General features: G+C 51.3%; 1 protein-coding gene across 5 annotated transcripts in view; it reads left to right on the top strand.

The window, feature by feature from the left end:
- The window catches only part of SHC1 (SHC adaptor protein 1), a 47,710-nt gene extending 30,880 nt beyond the window's left edge, over positions 1–16,830 (top strand). For all 5 annotated transcript variants that reach the window (XM_079958099.1, XM_079958097.1, XM_079958100.1 and 2 more), the window contains 9 exons: positions 1,903–2,022; positions 3,108–3,161; positions 4,447–4,498; positions 5,204–5,330; positions 6,578–6,749; positions 9,179–9,239; positions 10,204–10,344; positions 12,791–13,041; positions 15,041–16,830. In XM_079958099.1, the coding sequence (XP_079814225.1) occupies positions 1,903–2,022; positions 3,108–3,161; positions 4,447–4,498; positions 5,204–5,330; positions 6,578–6,749; positions 9,179–9,239; positions 10,204–10,344; positions 12,791–13,041; positions 15,041–15,169 (1,107 nt within the window). In that variant the 3' untranslated portion in view covers positions 15,170–16,830. The remainder of the gene's footprint in view (positions 1–1,902; positions 2,023–3,107; positions 3,162–4,446; positions 4,499–5,203; positions 5,331–6,577; positions 6,750–9,178; positions 9,240–10,203; positions 10,345–12,790; positions 13,042–15,040) is intronic.

Below are 16,830 nucleotides of genomic sequence, written 5' to 3'. Positions count from 1 at the left end.
TTCATGGATATAGCATACTGCAGCAGAGAGAATGAGTTACAACTGCTCCAGTCTGTTAGGGTATGATTCTGGGACCACCCTACAATATTTCACATATTCAAGGGTGTAACTTGTAAAAATGTCTGTTTTTTTAACCTATCACTATTTTTCTGAAATGGGGGGCGAAATCCCCACTGGGAATTGTTATCTCTGGGAGGGCAACAAGAGTGGGCTGGGTCTCCTAACGATCCAAGGCACCCTTAAAAATGTCAGATACCTTTGGGGAAGCCGTGGCTGTTTATACTGGCATTGCGGTGGTTTAAATCTGTAGTTTGAACAAGGCTTAGTAGTCTGTGCAAAGATCCCCAAGCAAGCAAGGCAAAACCAACCACAGAGGGCAGAATAACTCTTAAGGGCTTGTGATTCGGATAAAAGGAGCTGGTGCGAGGATGTGTTCAGCAGACCCCAGCTGGAACAGCAACACTCCCAGAGTGTGAGACGCGAGAGAGCCGCGCGTGCTTTTCAGGAAAGCTTGCACATGTGTCTGTGCGTGATTTGATTTGAGGTCTCCAGCCTCGGCCCCCCCTTTCTCCCTCAGGCTGGGAAATGGGGACCGAGTTGCTGCAATAAAGGCTCGGCGCAGGCGAGGCTGATCAATAGATAACCATAACAGCCCGTCTAATGGACGCGAAGGAAAGTGGAGGGGCATGCGCAGGGTGGGGAGGTGAGGGGGCTGTTTGGTCATCAGCCCATCTCCCTTTTGTTCCTTCTGCCCTTCCCAGGCTTGCTCTTGCCTCTTTCCGCTGTGCACCCTTTTCCCTGATCTCTTAGGAACATATAAGGGGCTGATTGATTGATTGATCGATTGATTGCCAAGACTTCCAGCTCAGTTATGTCTGCGCTGGCTGGCAGCAGCTCTCCAGGGTTTTAAGCAGGGTTCTCTGTCCAGCCCTGTCACCTGCCTTCCTGCCTTCCTTAACAGCCAATCCCAGGGGTCCTTGGCTCTGGCTCCGGCTACTGTGGGCCTCCCACCCCCCAGTCCCAATGGCTACCAGTCACCCTTCCCGAATAGGCTTGGGTCTTAGGAACACAGGGAGCTGCCTGATACACAGAAATAAAGATCCTAGTCCTCACGGTTTTGAACAAGCAGCTGCTTTTAAATAGAACCTGCCCTATTCTGAGCCGTACCATTGGTCCACCTACCTTAGTATTGTCCGCAGTGGCCGACAGCAGATCTCTAGGATTTCAGATTTCAGTCCAGGGCTGGATGGAGACCTTTAGAGGACCTAAGCACTTAAAAGGTTTTGGTAGATCTAATTCAAAACAGAAACAATAATAAACCGTAAAATAAATTGTTGATTTTTCGAAATGAAACGAAACCTACGGCAAGATGGGAAACGATGTTTGTTTTTGTATACTTCCACTTGATTTATATTTGAAAAATCTTCTCCTGCTTTTTCTAATTGCAAAGCCTTTGATCAGATCCTTACGTAACACATCTGCTTCTATACTTAGTAGAGGTAAGGCATCCAGCCTGCTTTGTTGCACAGTAGTTCTGTTGGAATTTTTAATATGCTTCAACTGAGAAAATGGAACACGCAGCCGAGCAATTTGTGACTGTTAATGTTAGAAATCTGGCAGTGGGAAATTTATGTGGTGCTCCCCCCTTTCTCTTGATGCCCTAAGCACATGCGTATTTTGCTGATTGGTTAACCCAGACCTGTTTCAGGCCCCATAGCTCAGTGGCCCGTAGAAGTCCCCGGGTTCAGTCCCTGGCAATCCTGGGGTGCTTTACGGAGAAGGGCCATCGCTCCGTAATGGAGCATGTGGTTTGCACACAGAACGTCCCAGGTTCAGTCCTGGGCTTCTCCAGCCGGTGCTGCTGCTAACGTCCTTGGGGTGTGTCTGTCTCCCTCTCGGCAGCCCTGCGGCCGCTCGCTAAACTCCATCCTCGGCAAGAGCAACCTGAAGTTTGCCGGCATGCCAATCACGCTCACCATCTCCACCAGCAGCCTCAACCTCATGGCATCTGACTGTAAACAGGTGAGGAGATATCTTCCCTTCCAACCTCCTCCTCCTCTGGGACACACTGTTTAGGGTGGATACTTGACGGACGGGTGTTGAGGATCGTGGGCTTAGACAGCCTTCCTCCTTGCTTGTTATGACCCTCCAGATGTTGCTGGTCTACAGTTCCCTTTGTCCCTTGACCATTGGCCATGTTAGTCCAGCAACATCTCTGTATCCCTGCTTCACATGCATTTAATGCGTGATCCCTGATTGGCTGGGACAAGCATCTAAGGCAAGGCTGAGGAACCTGCCAGGCATTGCTGGGCTCCAACTCTCATTGTTCCTGACCACTGGCTGGGGCTGATGGGAGTTGGAGTCCAGCAACATCTGGAGGGTCAGACGTTCCCTATCCCTGAACTGGACCACTGTTTGCCTTCTCTAAGCTCTGATCACATTCCTGTCTTATTCCAATGTGGGGAAGGGGAACTTTCATCCCTTCCAGCTACTGCTAGGCCACAACGGCCATCAACCATTGGCCATGCCAGCCACGTCAGGGGTGCTTCCCAGACACGGAATGCGCAGGGCAGAGAGTTAACTCTTTATTGTCTAAGATAACACAGTTGCTTCTAGGGCTCTGGATACCTGCACACAGCAATCTAGCATCTAGGCAGCTATTCCCGGGTCATCGCTCTAGGGGGCGTTGGCAGCAACTGGGGACGACCTCCCCTCCACCAGTTTATATACACCTTCCCCTAATGGACTGTGCGCACTTAGCCAGAGATTGCACCCATGTGGATACTGTTTCTGCTCTTCCTGATTCAGCTCTCTACTGGTTCTGGGCGACAGTGCTGCAGGGGAGGGTGGAGAAGCACCCTCTGATGCTTTCCTCCTGGCTGGTACAGGCCCCCACAGACCACTGCCCCCCTTACCCTGATGCCCACTTGCCAGTGCCCTGCCAGTCCCTGCCAGGGCATCAGGTTGGAGAAGTCTAATCCAGGAGAGCTTGACTTTACTGTAAGAATTTCAGGAGGGTGGGAAGGGGCAGGGAGGAAGTTTGCTTTGTGTTTTTTTGCTGTGCTTTGCGTCTCATTTTTCCTTCTTCCTTCCCTTCCATTGTTTAGATCATCGCCAACCATCATATGCAATCAATTTCTTTTGCATCCGGAGGGGATCCGGTGAGTGTCGAGAGGGTTTTGTGGGTGGGTTGTTTTCAACACAGGGCTAAGGATTTCTACTTCCCTGGCAGAATGTTCTCCCCGCTCCCTGGTTTGCCCCCTAACCTTGTTCTGCCGTTTCTGGAGACGGTGTGGGATGCGCATGGGGAAAAACCTCCTGCATTAATGCTAATCCTTGCACAGAAAATTAGTTGAGTACCATCCTCTCCCAGGGACACGGGTGGCACTGTGGTCTAAGCCACTGAGCCTAGGACTTGCCGATCAGAAGGTCGGCGGTTCGAATCCCTGCGACGGGGTGAGCTCCCATTGCTCAGTCCCTACTCCTGCCCACCTAGCAGTTTGAAAGCACATCAAAGTGCAAGTAGGTAAATAGGTACCACTCCGGCGGGAAGGTAAACGGTGTTTCCGTGCACTGCTCTGGTTCGCCAGAAGCGGCTTAGTCATGCTGGCCACATGACCCGGAAGCTGTACGCCGGCTCCCTCGGCCACTAAAGTGAGATGAGCGCCGCAACCCCAGGGTCGTCCGCGACTGGACCTAACGATCAGGGGTCCCTTTACCCCTTTACCTTTACCATCCTCTCTGCATGTGAGCCATGTGTAGACTCTCCCTGTGGCTAGCAGAACCTGTATAAATTATGCAGATTAACTCCATTTGCATAATTTATGCAGGTTGCAGAAATCCAGTGATTCATGCTGTGGAAATTTTAGGGTCTTCAAGCACAGACTCCATGCAGCCCTGACTATATTCATTCCACTGCACCCCAGTTGCTAGATCCGTTGACCAGCCCAGGCATAGGCAAACTCCGGCCTTCCACATGTTTGGGACTACAATTCCCATCATCCCTGACCACTGGTCCTGTTAGCTAGGGATGGTGGGAATTGTAGTCCCAAATATCTGGAGGGCCGGAGTTTGCCTATGCCTGGACTAGCCATTCTCCCCTCCATCAGGATTCAGATAACTTATTACCCTCCTTCATGTCAGGGAAACTGAGAGCTGGTGTGGTGTAGCATTGAAGTCTGGGGAGAGCCAAGTTCAAATTCCCACTTGTTCCCAAAGCAAACTTTGTGACTTTTGGCCACACACACAATCCTACCTTGCAGGGTTGTTAGGATAAACCAGGTAGGAACAATTTACACGATCTTGAGCTTCTGGAGGGAAAAAGGTGGGAGATAGATAGATATAGCAAATAAAGCAGCTCCAGTGAAGTATAGTTGTGGGGTGCTTTCTCTTCTTCCCTCTCTCCCCTTTTTAATCTGGCATTTATCAAGTCTCCCATCTTCCCAGGACACGGCCGAGTATGTTGCCTACGTTGCCAAAGACCCTGTCAACCACAGAGGTAAGACATTCTGCACCAATCAGAAACTACCTGGGGCCAGGTCAGCTGGGTTTAACAGATTTGCATCCTGCTTTTCCAGCAACCGTGTTCAGCTCACTCACAATAACGCCAGCAGCATTTTTTTTAAAACTAGCGAGCACTTTAATCAGAATAATCAAGGTTTTATGGGTGGGGGCCAAATTGGGAGGCCTGGTGGGCTTGATCTAAGCCTGTGGGCCAAAGGTTTCCCACCTCCGGTGTAAACAGTCCTGAGCTGGATGAACCCAATGGGTCAGGCTTGGTAGAAGGCAGCTTCTAGGGCTGCTACAAGAAGCTGGAGAAATGATCATTGATGGTGCTCGACAACATGAGCTACATGTCTTGTTTGTTGAGATTCTGTTAGCATGCCCTGTTTGCTTTGTTTATCGTTTTGGATATGAATAGATAAATAGATGAGGGGTAGAGAGAGAAAAAGATTCTAATTGCTATTAGATTCCATTAAATTTATAGATATAGGTATAATGTGTGTGTGCAAAACATGTATTTACGTCGGTTTGTAACTGTTTTTTTCCCATCCCAATCTTTTTTATCACGCTTTCAGTTTGCTTGGGTTTATTTCATTGTGGGGTTGGTTTTTTTTGCACTGCTTCTACTCTTGAGCACCGGAAACGGCATCCGATACGACCTGTTACCTTATTCTGCTTCCCCCTGCCCCCCCCCCCACAGCCTGCCACATCCTGGAGTGCCCCGAGGGGCTGGCGCAGGACGTGATCAGCACCATTGGGCAGGCGTTTGAGCTGCGCTTCAAACAGTACCTCAAGAACCCTCCCAAGCTCGTCACCCCTCATGACAGGTAAGGCCAAGCGGGTTTTATCGAGCAACACCCACCCGCTTCCCAAACCAGTCATGCCCCAACCAATCAGGGATCACATATTAAATGCATGTGCAGTGTTGGAGAATATAGCGATTACAGAGGAAAATCACACAGCACCTGAAATTCAGACAAGGAACAGAATCTCCAGCTCCCTGTTTATATGCTGTGGCATCTGTTTTTTATAGCAGTCTCCCTCCGCTTTTCAAATATTTTTTATTGAACAACTGTAGGCAAGAACAACAATGAAAGAAAAAATATCTTTATTTTAAAGAAAGGTTAGTTGTCACAATTGTCAATAAAAAAATAAAGGATGCAGCTATGTGATTTACTGAATCGATAAGAAAACATAACCAAGAGAAGGATGTGTGTTCTGTGATTACAAAGGGTTCCATGGTTTAAATCAAAATCATTGCCATTTTTTAACTTTTCAATTTTATGTAACCTTGGACTGTACTAAATCTGGATGCTTGCTTAGACCTGTGGGTACCTAGCCCACCTGAGCTGCTGTTTGTATATAAAATAAAATTATACCTAATGGCAAAGAAGCCATTAGGTCCTTGGACACTCAAGCGAGATTTCCACCCCCCTTTTCCCATGAAAAAAACAGGCGATATTTTTCAAGAAGGACAATTTGCGCTCCCTTCTTTCCTGTGGCTGTCTTGTATCTTGTTAGCTGCCTATTAAAAACGAAATAAAACCTGTTTGCAGAGTAGTAATAGCAGGGATGCGGGTGGCGCTGTGGGTTAAACCACAGAGCCTAGGAATTGCTGATCAGAAGGTCAGCGGTTCGAATCCCTGCGACGGGGTGAGCTCCCATTGCTCAGTCCCTGCTCCTGCCCACCTAGCAGTTCGAAAACACGTCAAAGTGCAAGTAGATAAATAGGTACCACTCTGGCGGGAAGGTAAATGACGTTTCCATGCACTGCTCTGGTTCGCCAGAAGCGGCTTAGTCATGCTGGCCACATGACCCGGAAGCTGTACACCGGCTCCCTCGGCCAATAAAGCAAGATGAGCGCCGCAACCCCAGAGTCAGTCACGACTGGACCTAATGGTCATGGGTCCCTTTACCTTTAATAGAAGGAGAGGGCTATAGCCTCTGTGCCCTGTTGTCTGCCCTCCCTAAGGCATCCAATTGGATCATGTGGGGATGCTGAGCATCATGGGAGCTTCCCTGGCCTGATCCAGTAGGGCTTCCCTTGCATTCAGCTCCTGCCCTCTGTCCTCAGGATGGCTGGATTCGATGGCTCCGCTTGGGACGAAGAGGAGGAACCGCTGCCAGACCACCAGTACTACAACGACTTCCCGGGGAAGGAGCCCCCGCTGGGAGGCGTGGTAGATATGCGCTTGAGAGAAGGAGCTGCGGCGGCCCTGATGCCCAACCACTTAGGAGCCACCCTGGTTAGTGCGCCGGCATCCCTCTGCCAACTCGCTCGCTCACCTGCATGCAGTTCCTACTCGCCATAGGCGACCAGGCTGGTTCTTAAATTGGTAGAGTGTGGAGGAAGTGAACAGGGGGCCAGTTTTCTCTCTCAATCTCATGACACTAGAAGCCAGCAGGATTATCTGGGGCAGCCGAAGGTTGGGATTCCTGCATTGCAAGGGGGTTGAACAAAATGACCCTTTGTGTAGCGTTCTCAAAGCAAGGAAAGGATTGGACTCTGATTAATAAAATACACATGAGGCTTGACCAGCAAGACTCTGGGAGGAGTGCGAATAATAATAATAATAATAATCCTTCCACCCCTTGACCCAGGTCGTTTTATTCACAAAAGAACTTTTAACACAGTGTTCGTAAGAACCCATCAGATTTCCTCTGAGCATTTCAAAAAAACCTCACGTGGGGACAAAGTTAAAGTTAAAATTACAAAGAGCTAATTTAAGCATGCATACAGTCTGGGGTAAATAAAACAGGATTAAAAGGAGGAATGCATTCAGCAAACCCGGAGGTCATAAACAAGTGGTAAACAGGAGAGGAAGGGCGGCAAGGAAAGATTAGGCATCTTTGTCACCTCCATGTGAAACTATTTCCTGGCCCTAAGATTAAAAAAAACAAGGAAAGGTACGTCAAAGCTAACTGGGCTGCATCAATAGGAGTATAGCATCTAGATCAAGGGAAGTAATAGTGCCACTGTATTCTGCTCTGGTCAGACCTCACCTGGAGTACTGTGTCCAGTTCTGGGCACCACAGTTCAAGAAGGACACTGACAAACTGGAACGTGTCCAGAGGAGGGCAACCAAAATGGTCAAAGGCCTGGAAACGATGCCTTATGAGGAACGGCTAAGGGAGCTGGGCATGTTTAGCCTGGAGAAGAGGAGGTTAAGGGGTGATATGATAGCCATGTTCAAATATATGAAAGGATGTCACATAGAGGAGGGAGAAAGGTTGTTTTCTGCTGCTCCAGAGAAGCGGACATGGAGCAATGGTTCCAAACTACAAGAAAAAAGATTCCACCTAAACATTAGGAAGAACTTCCTGACAGTAAGAGCTGTTTGACAGTGGAATTTGCTGCCAAGGAGTGTGGTGGAGTCTCCTTCTTTGGAGGTCTTTAAGCAGAGGCTTGACAGCCATATGTCAGGAGTGCTCTGATGGTGTTTCCTGCTTGAAAGGGGGTTGGACTTGATGGCCCTTGTGGTCTCTCCCAACTCTATGATTCTATGATCATCTTTATGACCCAGGATGCCGGATGAAGCAACTGGCCTGTGTATTTAGAATGCTTATACGTGCCTGTCAGGTGTAGAGAAAGCAAATGGCAGAGGTGCAGAGGCTTGTGGGATTCGATCAGAAACTATCGTCAATGCATCAAACCCAGTCAACACAATTGCTGACACAATGGCTTGCTCCATATTTCAGAATTCCTCATAGCAATCCCACCTGACCCCCAAGCTCTGGATACTTGCACACCTACACCTTTGGGTCCCTTCCAGTGCTACAGTTCTGTGACAATACTTCTTCCCACAGTTAAGCCCTGGAACTCACTGCCACAGGAAGCAGTGACGGCCACCACCTTGGATGGTTCTAAAAGAGAATTAATGGGAAAGGCTGTCAATGGCCACAACAGCTATGCTCTTACCATCCCGTTGGAGGCCGTGATTTGCCTCTAAGCATCTGGTTGAATAATGTGAGAGCAGGGCGCTGTAACAGATGGGCTACTGACCTGATCAGCCAGGGCTATTCTTGTATTCTGAAGCCCAGAGTAGCACTCTGCTCCACCCTAACTGCAGAGTCCTCTGATGCTGTTGGGGACTACAACTCCCATCACTGCACCATTGGCCAGGCTGGTCAAGGCTGATGGGAGTTGGAGTCTATAAACAGGGGAAGGGACATTGGGTTCCCCATCCCTAATCTACAGGTATAATAAGAATGTTATTATTTATACCCCGCTCATCTGGCTGGGTTTCCCCAGCCACTCTGGGCAGCATACAGCACATTAAAAAATTGTAAAACATTAGACATTACAGTGGTACCTTGGTTCTTGAACTTAAACCGTTCCAGGAGTCCGCTCGATGCCCGAAACTGTTCATAAACCAAGGCCCGGCTTCTGATTGGCTGCAGGAGCTTCCTGGAGCCAAACAGAAGCCACGTCAGACGTTTGGTTTCCAAAAAACGTTCGCAAACCAGAAAATTTACTTCCGGGTTTGCGGCGTTCGGGAGCTGATTTGTTCAGGAGGCAAGCCAAGATGTGATTGTAATGTCAAGTGCATCTTTAAACATTTGAGCTTCTATTTCTTAAGTACAGAAGCAGGAAGCTGGCTTCCTGAGGGCCCCTCTCCCCCTGCCGAATCCAGTCTAAGCTTTGATTCCTCACTCACTGCCTTTCTTCCTTCAGCCTGTCTCCCAGATGTCTGCCGGGGACTACGAATCCAAGAAACCGCACCTCCCAGCACAAGGTGAGATTCCAGGCCACTCCTTTGCCTTGAGCGGGAAAAGGGAACCCTTTGCATCCAGTGATGCTGTAAGGCTTTGGCTCAGTGCTAGGGCATGCAGAAGGTCCTTGGTTCAGTCCCCGGCATCTCCAGGAAGGGCTGGGGATGTTCCCTGACCGAAACTCCAGGGAGCCACTGCCAGCCCTGAGCTAGGTAGACCAATGGACTGGCTCAGAATAAGGAAGCTTTCTATTTAAAATTGCCTTTAGGTAAGGGGCAAAGGGACCCCTGACCACTCTGGGGTTGCGGTGCTCATCTCGCTTTACTGGCCGAGGGAGCCGGCATACAGCTTCCGGGTCATGTGGCCAGCATGACTAAGCCCCTTCTGGCGAACCAGAGCAGCACACGGAAACGCCGTTTACCTTCCTGCCAGAGCGGTACCTATTTATCTACTTGCACTTTGATGTGCTTTTGAACTGCGAGGTTAGCAGGAGCAGGGACCGAGCAACGGAGCTCACCCCGTCGTGGGGATTCGAACCGCCGACCTTCTGATCGGCAAGTCCTAGGCTCTGTGGTTTAACCCACAGTGCCACCACCAGTTTATGCTTTAATTTCAGAAGAAGGGCCATAATTCAGTGGCATAGCAGCTGCTTTGAGTACAGAAGGTCCCGGCCTCAATTATTGGCAACTCCTGATAGGGCTGGGGAAAAGACCCTTGTCTGAAACCGTGGAAAGACTCTGCCAGCCCATATAGATGGACTGGAGGGTGTGAATTAGTTTAAGGCTGCTTCCAATGTTCCTGCGTCCCCATTCCCTGCCAGAAGTGGTAGACCCAGCCTTTCCTGGTAGGCTACCTCTGGGCATGGAGGCTCGTCTTAGCTACCCTGGACCTCCTGAGTTCCCCATCCTGTTTGCTGCCATGTGGGGCTTCTATTTGTTACAGTCTTTCTGCGGGTTTCCTAATGCTCTGTTCTGTCCCCTCTTGCAGGAAGGGAGAGGGGTCCACCCGGCCGCACGGATCTCTTTGACGACCCCTCCTACGTTAATGTGCAGAACCTGGAGAAGGCGCGGCAGGGGGCTCCGGGGGCCACTGCCAACGGCAGCGCCCAGCGAGATCTCTTTGACATGAGTGAGTGTCAAAGGCATGTTCGTGTATGTGTATGTGCAAGAGACTCGTGGGCATAGGGGCAGCAACCTTGCAATTAAGCACTTGCCTGGTAGCCACAGGCGGGTAAAAAGGCTGGTGGAAGCACCTAGTGTGAAAATGTTGTGGGGATGCCTTTTGAAAGGGGAAAGGCAAACTCTCCGTCCCTCCTCTTCCAACAGGCTAGTACAATTATTATTAGTAACCTGCAAGCTAGCTTTGGCTTGTGAAATGGGCACTTCTCACCAAAGTCCCAAAGTGATTTGCATCCTAATTAAAAAGAGAGGGAGAGAAACAATAATAAGATCTCATCATGTCTTTGCCTGGTGCCAAATATTGGTCCTGGCAGGCTTCCCTGGGGAGAGTTGTCATATCATGTGTTTGTACCCCATTCTTCAGCCAAAAATACTCCCAGGAAGCCACCGTACGGTCAATTAAAACAAGACCACAAGCCTGCAGGCAGGTGCTATCTTAAAAATGAAAGACACACAGGGAAAAGGGGGAAGGGAGGGAAATTGAACTCGACACTAATTCATAGAATCCAGAGTCGAAAGGAACCACAAGGATCATCTAGTCCAACCCCTGCATTGCAGGAACCTTTTTCCCAAAGTGGGGGTCAAACCCAAGACTCTGGAGTCTCACGCTCTACCAACTGAGCTATCAAATACAGTGGTGCCTCGCAAGACGAAAAGAATCCGTTCCGCGAGTCAAGCCCATTAGCGGATTAGCGCTATTAGCGGCTTAGGGGCTTAGCGGATCCGCTGATTAGCGGCTTAGCAGATCAGCTGATAAGCGGCTTAGCGGATCAGCTGTTAAGCGGCTTAGCGGATCAGCTGTTAAGCGGCTTAGCGGCTTAGAAAAGGGGGGGGAGGGGAAAAAACCCGCAGGAACTCGCAATACATTTTCGTTTTGCGAAGCAAGCCCATAGGAAATTCGTTTTGCGAAGCGCCTCCAAAACGGAAAACGCTTTCGTCTAGCGAGTTTTCCGTCTTGCGAGGCATTCGTCTTGCGGGGCACCACTGTATTTAGTATTACGGTCAATGATCAGCATTAAGAAACTGGGCTAAGAAGTGCATTGAGCACATCATCTGAACTGTGTTATGAGGGAAGGGGGGAAAGGGGGGAATAAAATTAAGCGAATGAAAATAACACAAAATAAGGTAAAACAGGCCCCTGCATGATCGCCAGAGTGGCTGAGGTCACACGACACATGAGGGAGAAGCGACAGGGAGGGAAGAGGGGGAAATCAAACTCGGGCACGTTCTTCAACCATTGGCCGGCTGGCGCAGGAGCTGGGCCTCCAGCAGAACTGAGGAAACGAGCCTTCTGCTCCTGATCTCTCCTGCTGAGGCAGCCTAATGGAATGGCTGCCCTCAAGCAATAGCAGAGGGGAGAGGAGGCCGGGCGGAGAGCCTTCCATGAAGTGTGGCTTGAGGTTGGGACGCTGCTAGTAACGTTTGGTGACCTTATTTAAAAGGCTTATTTACAAGTGTTTACTTTTAGAAGACATCTGAAGGCAGCCCTGTTTAGGGAGGCTTTTAGTGTTTAATGTATCACAGTATTTTAATATTTCCTGGAAGCCGCCCAGAGTGGCTGGGGAAGCCCAGCCAGATGGGCGGGGTATAAATAATAAATTATTATTATTATTATTATTATTATTATTATTATTATTATTAGTGTGTTTCGGGCTGGAGGATATTTGTTTGATTGGTTTATCTACCCCCCTTTGTCACAAGATCTCAATAATCAGGTATAAATAATCTAGGAGTGTTAACTCCTCTCCCATCTCAAGATATACACCTGTTCCTGCAGAAGTGCATATCCCATTCAAAAGAGATGATTAAGAAATAGTGTTGATGTGTTTCTGACTTGAAACCATTCCATTTAATTATTGTGGTATTTGTAAACTTTTGAATTGGGAGTAGTGGGAGAATTCCTAATGCTCAAAATCAGGCTTCACCAATGTGGTGCGTTGGGCTCCAGCTCCCACCATAAATCCCTAATAATAATAATAATAATAATAATAATAATAATAAATAAATGAATAAAACAATGAGGGAGCTCCCTGCCCCACTCTCATTTTCCCTCTGTGGGCTTCTGCTAGCGTCTTGTAGTCCCCAACCAATGACAGTGGTACCTCGGGTTACAGACGCTTCAGGTTACAGACTCCACTAACTCAGAAATAGTACCTTGGCTTAAGGGCTTTGCTTCAGGATGAGAACAGAAATCGTGCAGTGGCAGCAGGAGGCCCCATTAGCTAAAGTGGTACCTCGGGCTAAGAACAGTTTCAGGTTAGGAATGGACCTCTGGAACGAATTAAGTTCTTAACCCGAGGTACCACTGTATATCTCGCTGGCGCTGAAAGGAGTTGTCAAGCTCCTAGTCCTCACTTGGCTGTCGAACGCCTCTCACCGCTTGCCTCTCTCCCCAGAGCCATTTGAGGATGCCTTGCGGGGGCCACCGCCTGCGTCCCCAGCCCAGCTGGTGGCCTCCATGGAGGAGCAGCTCCGACGGGAGCCCTGGTACCACGGCCGGATGAGTCGCAAAGATGCCGAGAAGCTGCTGCAGGCCAACGGAGATTTCCTGGTGCGCGAGAGCAACACCACGCCGGGGCAGTATGTGCTGACCGGGCTGCAGGGGGGGCAGCCCAAGCACCTGCTCCTCGTGGACCCCGAAGGAGTGGTGAGGCTTCCTTCTTCTGCTTCAGGGTGTGGGGCAAGAGGGGCCAAGTGCGACCTACAAAACAGCCCCTCCTGTCACAAATCCCCGCTTTGCTGACTGCCCCCTGTTGAGACTAGTAGGGTGGTAGGTCGGGAAACCCAACGGTTGGCAGAGCCAGAGCCAACAAGAGGTGGAGCCAGAGGCAGAAGGACAGGAGGAGGGAGACCCAAAGGTGGGCGGAGCCAGAGCCAACAAGAGGTGGAGCCAGAGGCAGGGAGACCCAACGGTAGGCGGAGCCAGAGCCCAACAAGAGGTGGAGCCAGAGGCAAAAGGACAGGAAGCGGGGAGACCCAAAGGTAGGTGGAGCCAGAGCCAACAAGAGGTGGAGCCAGAAGTAGAAGGACAGGAGGCAGGGAGACCCAATGGTAGGCGGAGCCAGAGCCAACAAGAGGTGGAGCCAGAGGCAGGGAGACCCAAAGGTAGGCGGAGCCAGACCCAACAAGAGGCGGAGCCAGAAGTAGAAGGACAGGAGGCAGGGAGACCCAAAGGTGGGCGGAGCCAGAGCCAACAAGAGGTGGAGCCAGAGGCAGGGAGACCCAACGGTAGGCGGAGCCAGAGCCCAACAAGAGGTGGAGCCAGAGGCAAAAGGACAGGAAGCGGGGAGACCCAAAGGTAGGTGGAGCAAGAGCCAACAAGAGGAGGAGCCAGAGGCAGAAGGACAGGAGGCAGGGAGACCCAAAGGTAGGCGGAGCCAGAGCCAACAGGAGGTGGAGCCAGAGGCAGGAGGCAGGGAGACCCAAAAGTAGGCGGAGCCAGAGCCAACAAGAGGTGGAGCCAGAGGCAGAAGGACAGGAGGCAGGGAGACCCAAAGGTAAAGGTAGGCGGAGCCAGAGCCAACAAGAGGAGGAGCCAGAGGCAGAAGGACAGGAGGCAGGGAGACCCAAAGGTGGGCAGAGCCAGAGCCAACAAGAGGCGGAGCCAGAGGCAGATGGACAGGAGGCGGGGAGACCCAACGGTAGGCGGAGCCAGAGCCAACAAGAGGAGGAGCCAGAGGCAGAAGGACAGGAGGCAGGGAGACCCAAAGGTAGGCGGAGCCAGAGACAACAGGAGGTGGAGCCAGAGGCAGGAGGCAGGGAGACCCAAAGGTAGGCGGAGCCAGAGACAACAAGAGGTGGAGCCAGAGGCAGAAGGAGAGGAGGCAGGGAGACCCAAAGGTAGGTGGAGCCAGAGCCAACAAGAGGTGGAGCCAGAGGCAGGGAGACCCAAAGGTGGGCGGAGCCAGAGCCAACAAGAGGCGGAGCCAGAGGCAGATGGACAGGAGGCGGGGAGACCCAACGGTAGGCGGAGCCAGAGCCCAACAAGAGGTGGAGCCAGAGGCAGAAGGACAGGAGGCAGGGAGACCCAAGGTAGGCGGAGCCAGAGCCAACAAGAGGAGGAGCCAGAGGCAGAAGTACAGGAGGCAGGGAGACCCAAAGGTAGGCGGAGCCAGAGCCAACAAGAGGTGGAGCCAGAGGCAGGAGGCAGGGAGACCCAAAGGTGGGCGGAGCCAGAGCCCAACCAGAGATGGAGCCAGAGGCAGAAGGACAGGAGGCAGGGAGACCCAAGGTAGGCAGAGCCAGAGCCAACAAGAGGAGGAGCCAGAGGCAGAAGGACAGGAGGCAGGGAGACCCAAAGGTAGGTGGAGCCAGAGCCAACAGGAGGTGGAGCCAGAGGCAGGAGGACAGGAGGCAGGGAGACCCAAAGGTGGGTGGAGCCAAAGCCAATAAGAGGTGGAGCCAGAGGCAGAAGGACAGGCGGCAAGGAGACCCAAAGGTGGGCGGAGCCAGAGCCCACTAATTCTTGTTTTGTCCCTCTCCTCCTCTCATGGGCTCTTCTGGGGGTTTCCCCAACACCAACTCCCAGGCCAGTTTTGTGGGGTAAGAGGCAGGAATGGGGGGAGCCCCACTGCGCAGGTGGTGCATTTAGGGTTTACTAAAAAATAAAAAGCCTTACAGTCAGAGTCTCCTTCCCCCACCTGCAGGTCCGGACGAAGGATCACCGCTTCGAGAGCGTCAGCCACCTCATTAGCTACCACATGGACAATCGGCTGCCAATCATTTCGGCGGGCAGCGAGCTCTGCCTGCAGCAACCAGTGGAGCGGAGATCATAAGCAGCGAGGGGCCGGGGTTTCATCCTAATCCCCACCCTGCAAATCCTTCAGTGGGGGAAAAAAAATAGCCGCCTTGCCCCTTCCAGCAGCTTCACCTCAGCTTTTCCTGCCTTTTACGGGTGTTCTGTTCCTCACACATGTGTCGCCTGTACACCAGGCATCAATGGTTCCCTCCACCACAGGCCAGAGCGGTGCCATCTCTGCCAAAGCGTCTCCCTTTTATTGCGAGCTGGACACCTGCCTCACTCCGCAAATCCCTCCTTGGTAGAAGATCCTCTCCGATTATCAACAAACTCTCCTGTCACTTATCGTCACCTGCCTTTCATTTCTCACAAGGAGGCCCTGGGCCAGCACTGCCTCACCTTTGCAAAGCCTGCGCAGGGCGCTGGTCCTCAGCGAGGGCGCGAGGGTCTCGGTTTCTCGTGGCCCTTGCTGGATCCCGTGCCTGCACAGCTTCCCTTGGGGCAGAAGAGCCCCAAACTTCGCCTGCCTATTTACCCCCACCCCACCCCCAGTTCAGGTAACCTCACCCTTCTTCTCTTGACTTTTTAAAGCGGCTGGGCGGAAGTCCGTTCCCGTCTCCGTTTGTAGCAGCGCCTGATTGAATCTTTGCCAAATGGATTCAGCTAATGCCAAAGTTGCTGGTCGTATTTTGTTCTTTTGTGGGGGAGAGGGTGGAGGGAGGGAAACAATAGCCTCCCCCCCCCCGCCTTTTTTGTAAAGCACAAAAAGAGATAGCGCAACTCTCCCCCTAGACCCAGATGTGTAACACATACACCCCCCAAAACACTCACTTTACATATTAATTAACTCTGCGTGCCTTGACCCTTTTACAGGTCTGAGATTTTATGCAAAATCCCTCTTGCTGTGGTGGCCTGCTTTGGAGGGCGGTGGGGTAGGGGTGGCAGAGAAGAAGGCTGTTGTTCTCTTTTGCCCCCCCCCCCCAATCTCTAGGACCTGCACAGCCATCACTGTGCCCCGGCGCGCACTCCTACACCCCTTGGGCATCCCTGTTGGCAAAAGTGCCCTGCAGGGAAGGTGGAGGAGGGGGCGGGATTACTCTGGGCTATGCCCTACACTACAGCCCCTCTCCTCGCCTGCATTGCAGGGGGATGGACTAGATGGCCCTCGGGGTCCCTCCCACCTCCGTGATTCTATGAAAGCACAGCCTTAGCAGCGCAGGGACCCGCTCGGGATTTGTGGGACCCTTGTCCTTGAACTCGTGGACCTTCCGCAAGGAGGCAATATTGGGGTGGGGAGCACAAAGCCTTCCAGAGCACCCAAATGACCCAGGGAGAGAGGAGGTGGGGGTAGAAGAAAGCTACGTCTCCTCGCAGTGCTCAGGCTGCAGCCACACCTCCCTCCCCTCCCAAGGTCTGTAAATAAGTTTGATAACTTTAGTGTTGCATGTACATTGTTATACTCCAGAAGCCAAAGTGTAGCCCCCCCCTTCCTCACACACACACCCATGATCACTGTGCCTGTCCCCCCACCCTGGGGGACTTCATTTCCACCTCACGTGTCCCCCCCCCTCATTCCCCCATCCTATACACACACTTTTTATCGGTTTGATTTTATCTTGATTATACCAAAGGAACCCAATGATTATTATTATTATAATTATAATTATTATTATTATTAAAAGTTGGTATTTCTTTAAA

Source organism: Podarcis cretensis, assembly GCF_951804945.1.
Source record: "Podarcis cretensis genome assembly, chromosome: 16".
In the NCBI taxonomy this organism is placed as follows: Eukaryota; Metazoa; Chordata; class Lepidosauria; order Squamata; family Lacertidae; genus Podarcis; species Podarcis cretensis.
Note: the sequence above shows the minus strand (reverse complement) of the source record. Positions and strands in the feature narration are given on the sequence as shown.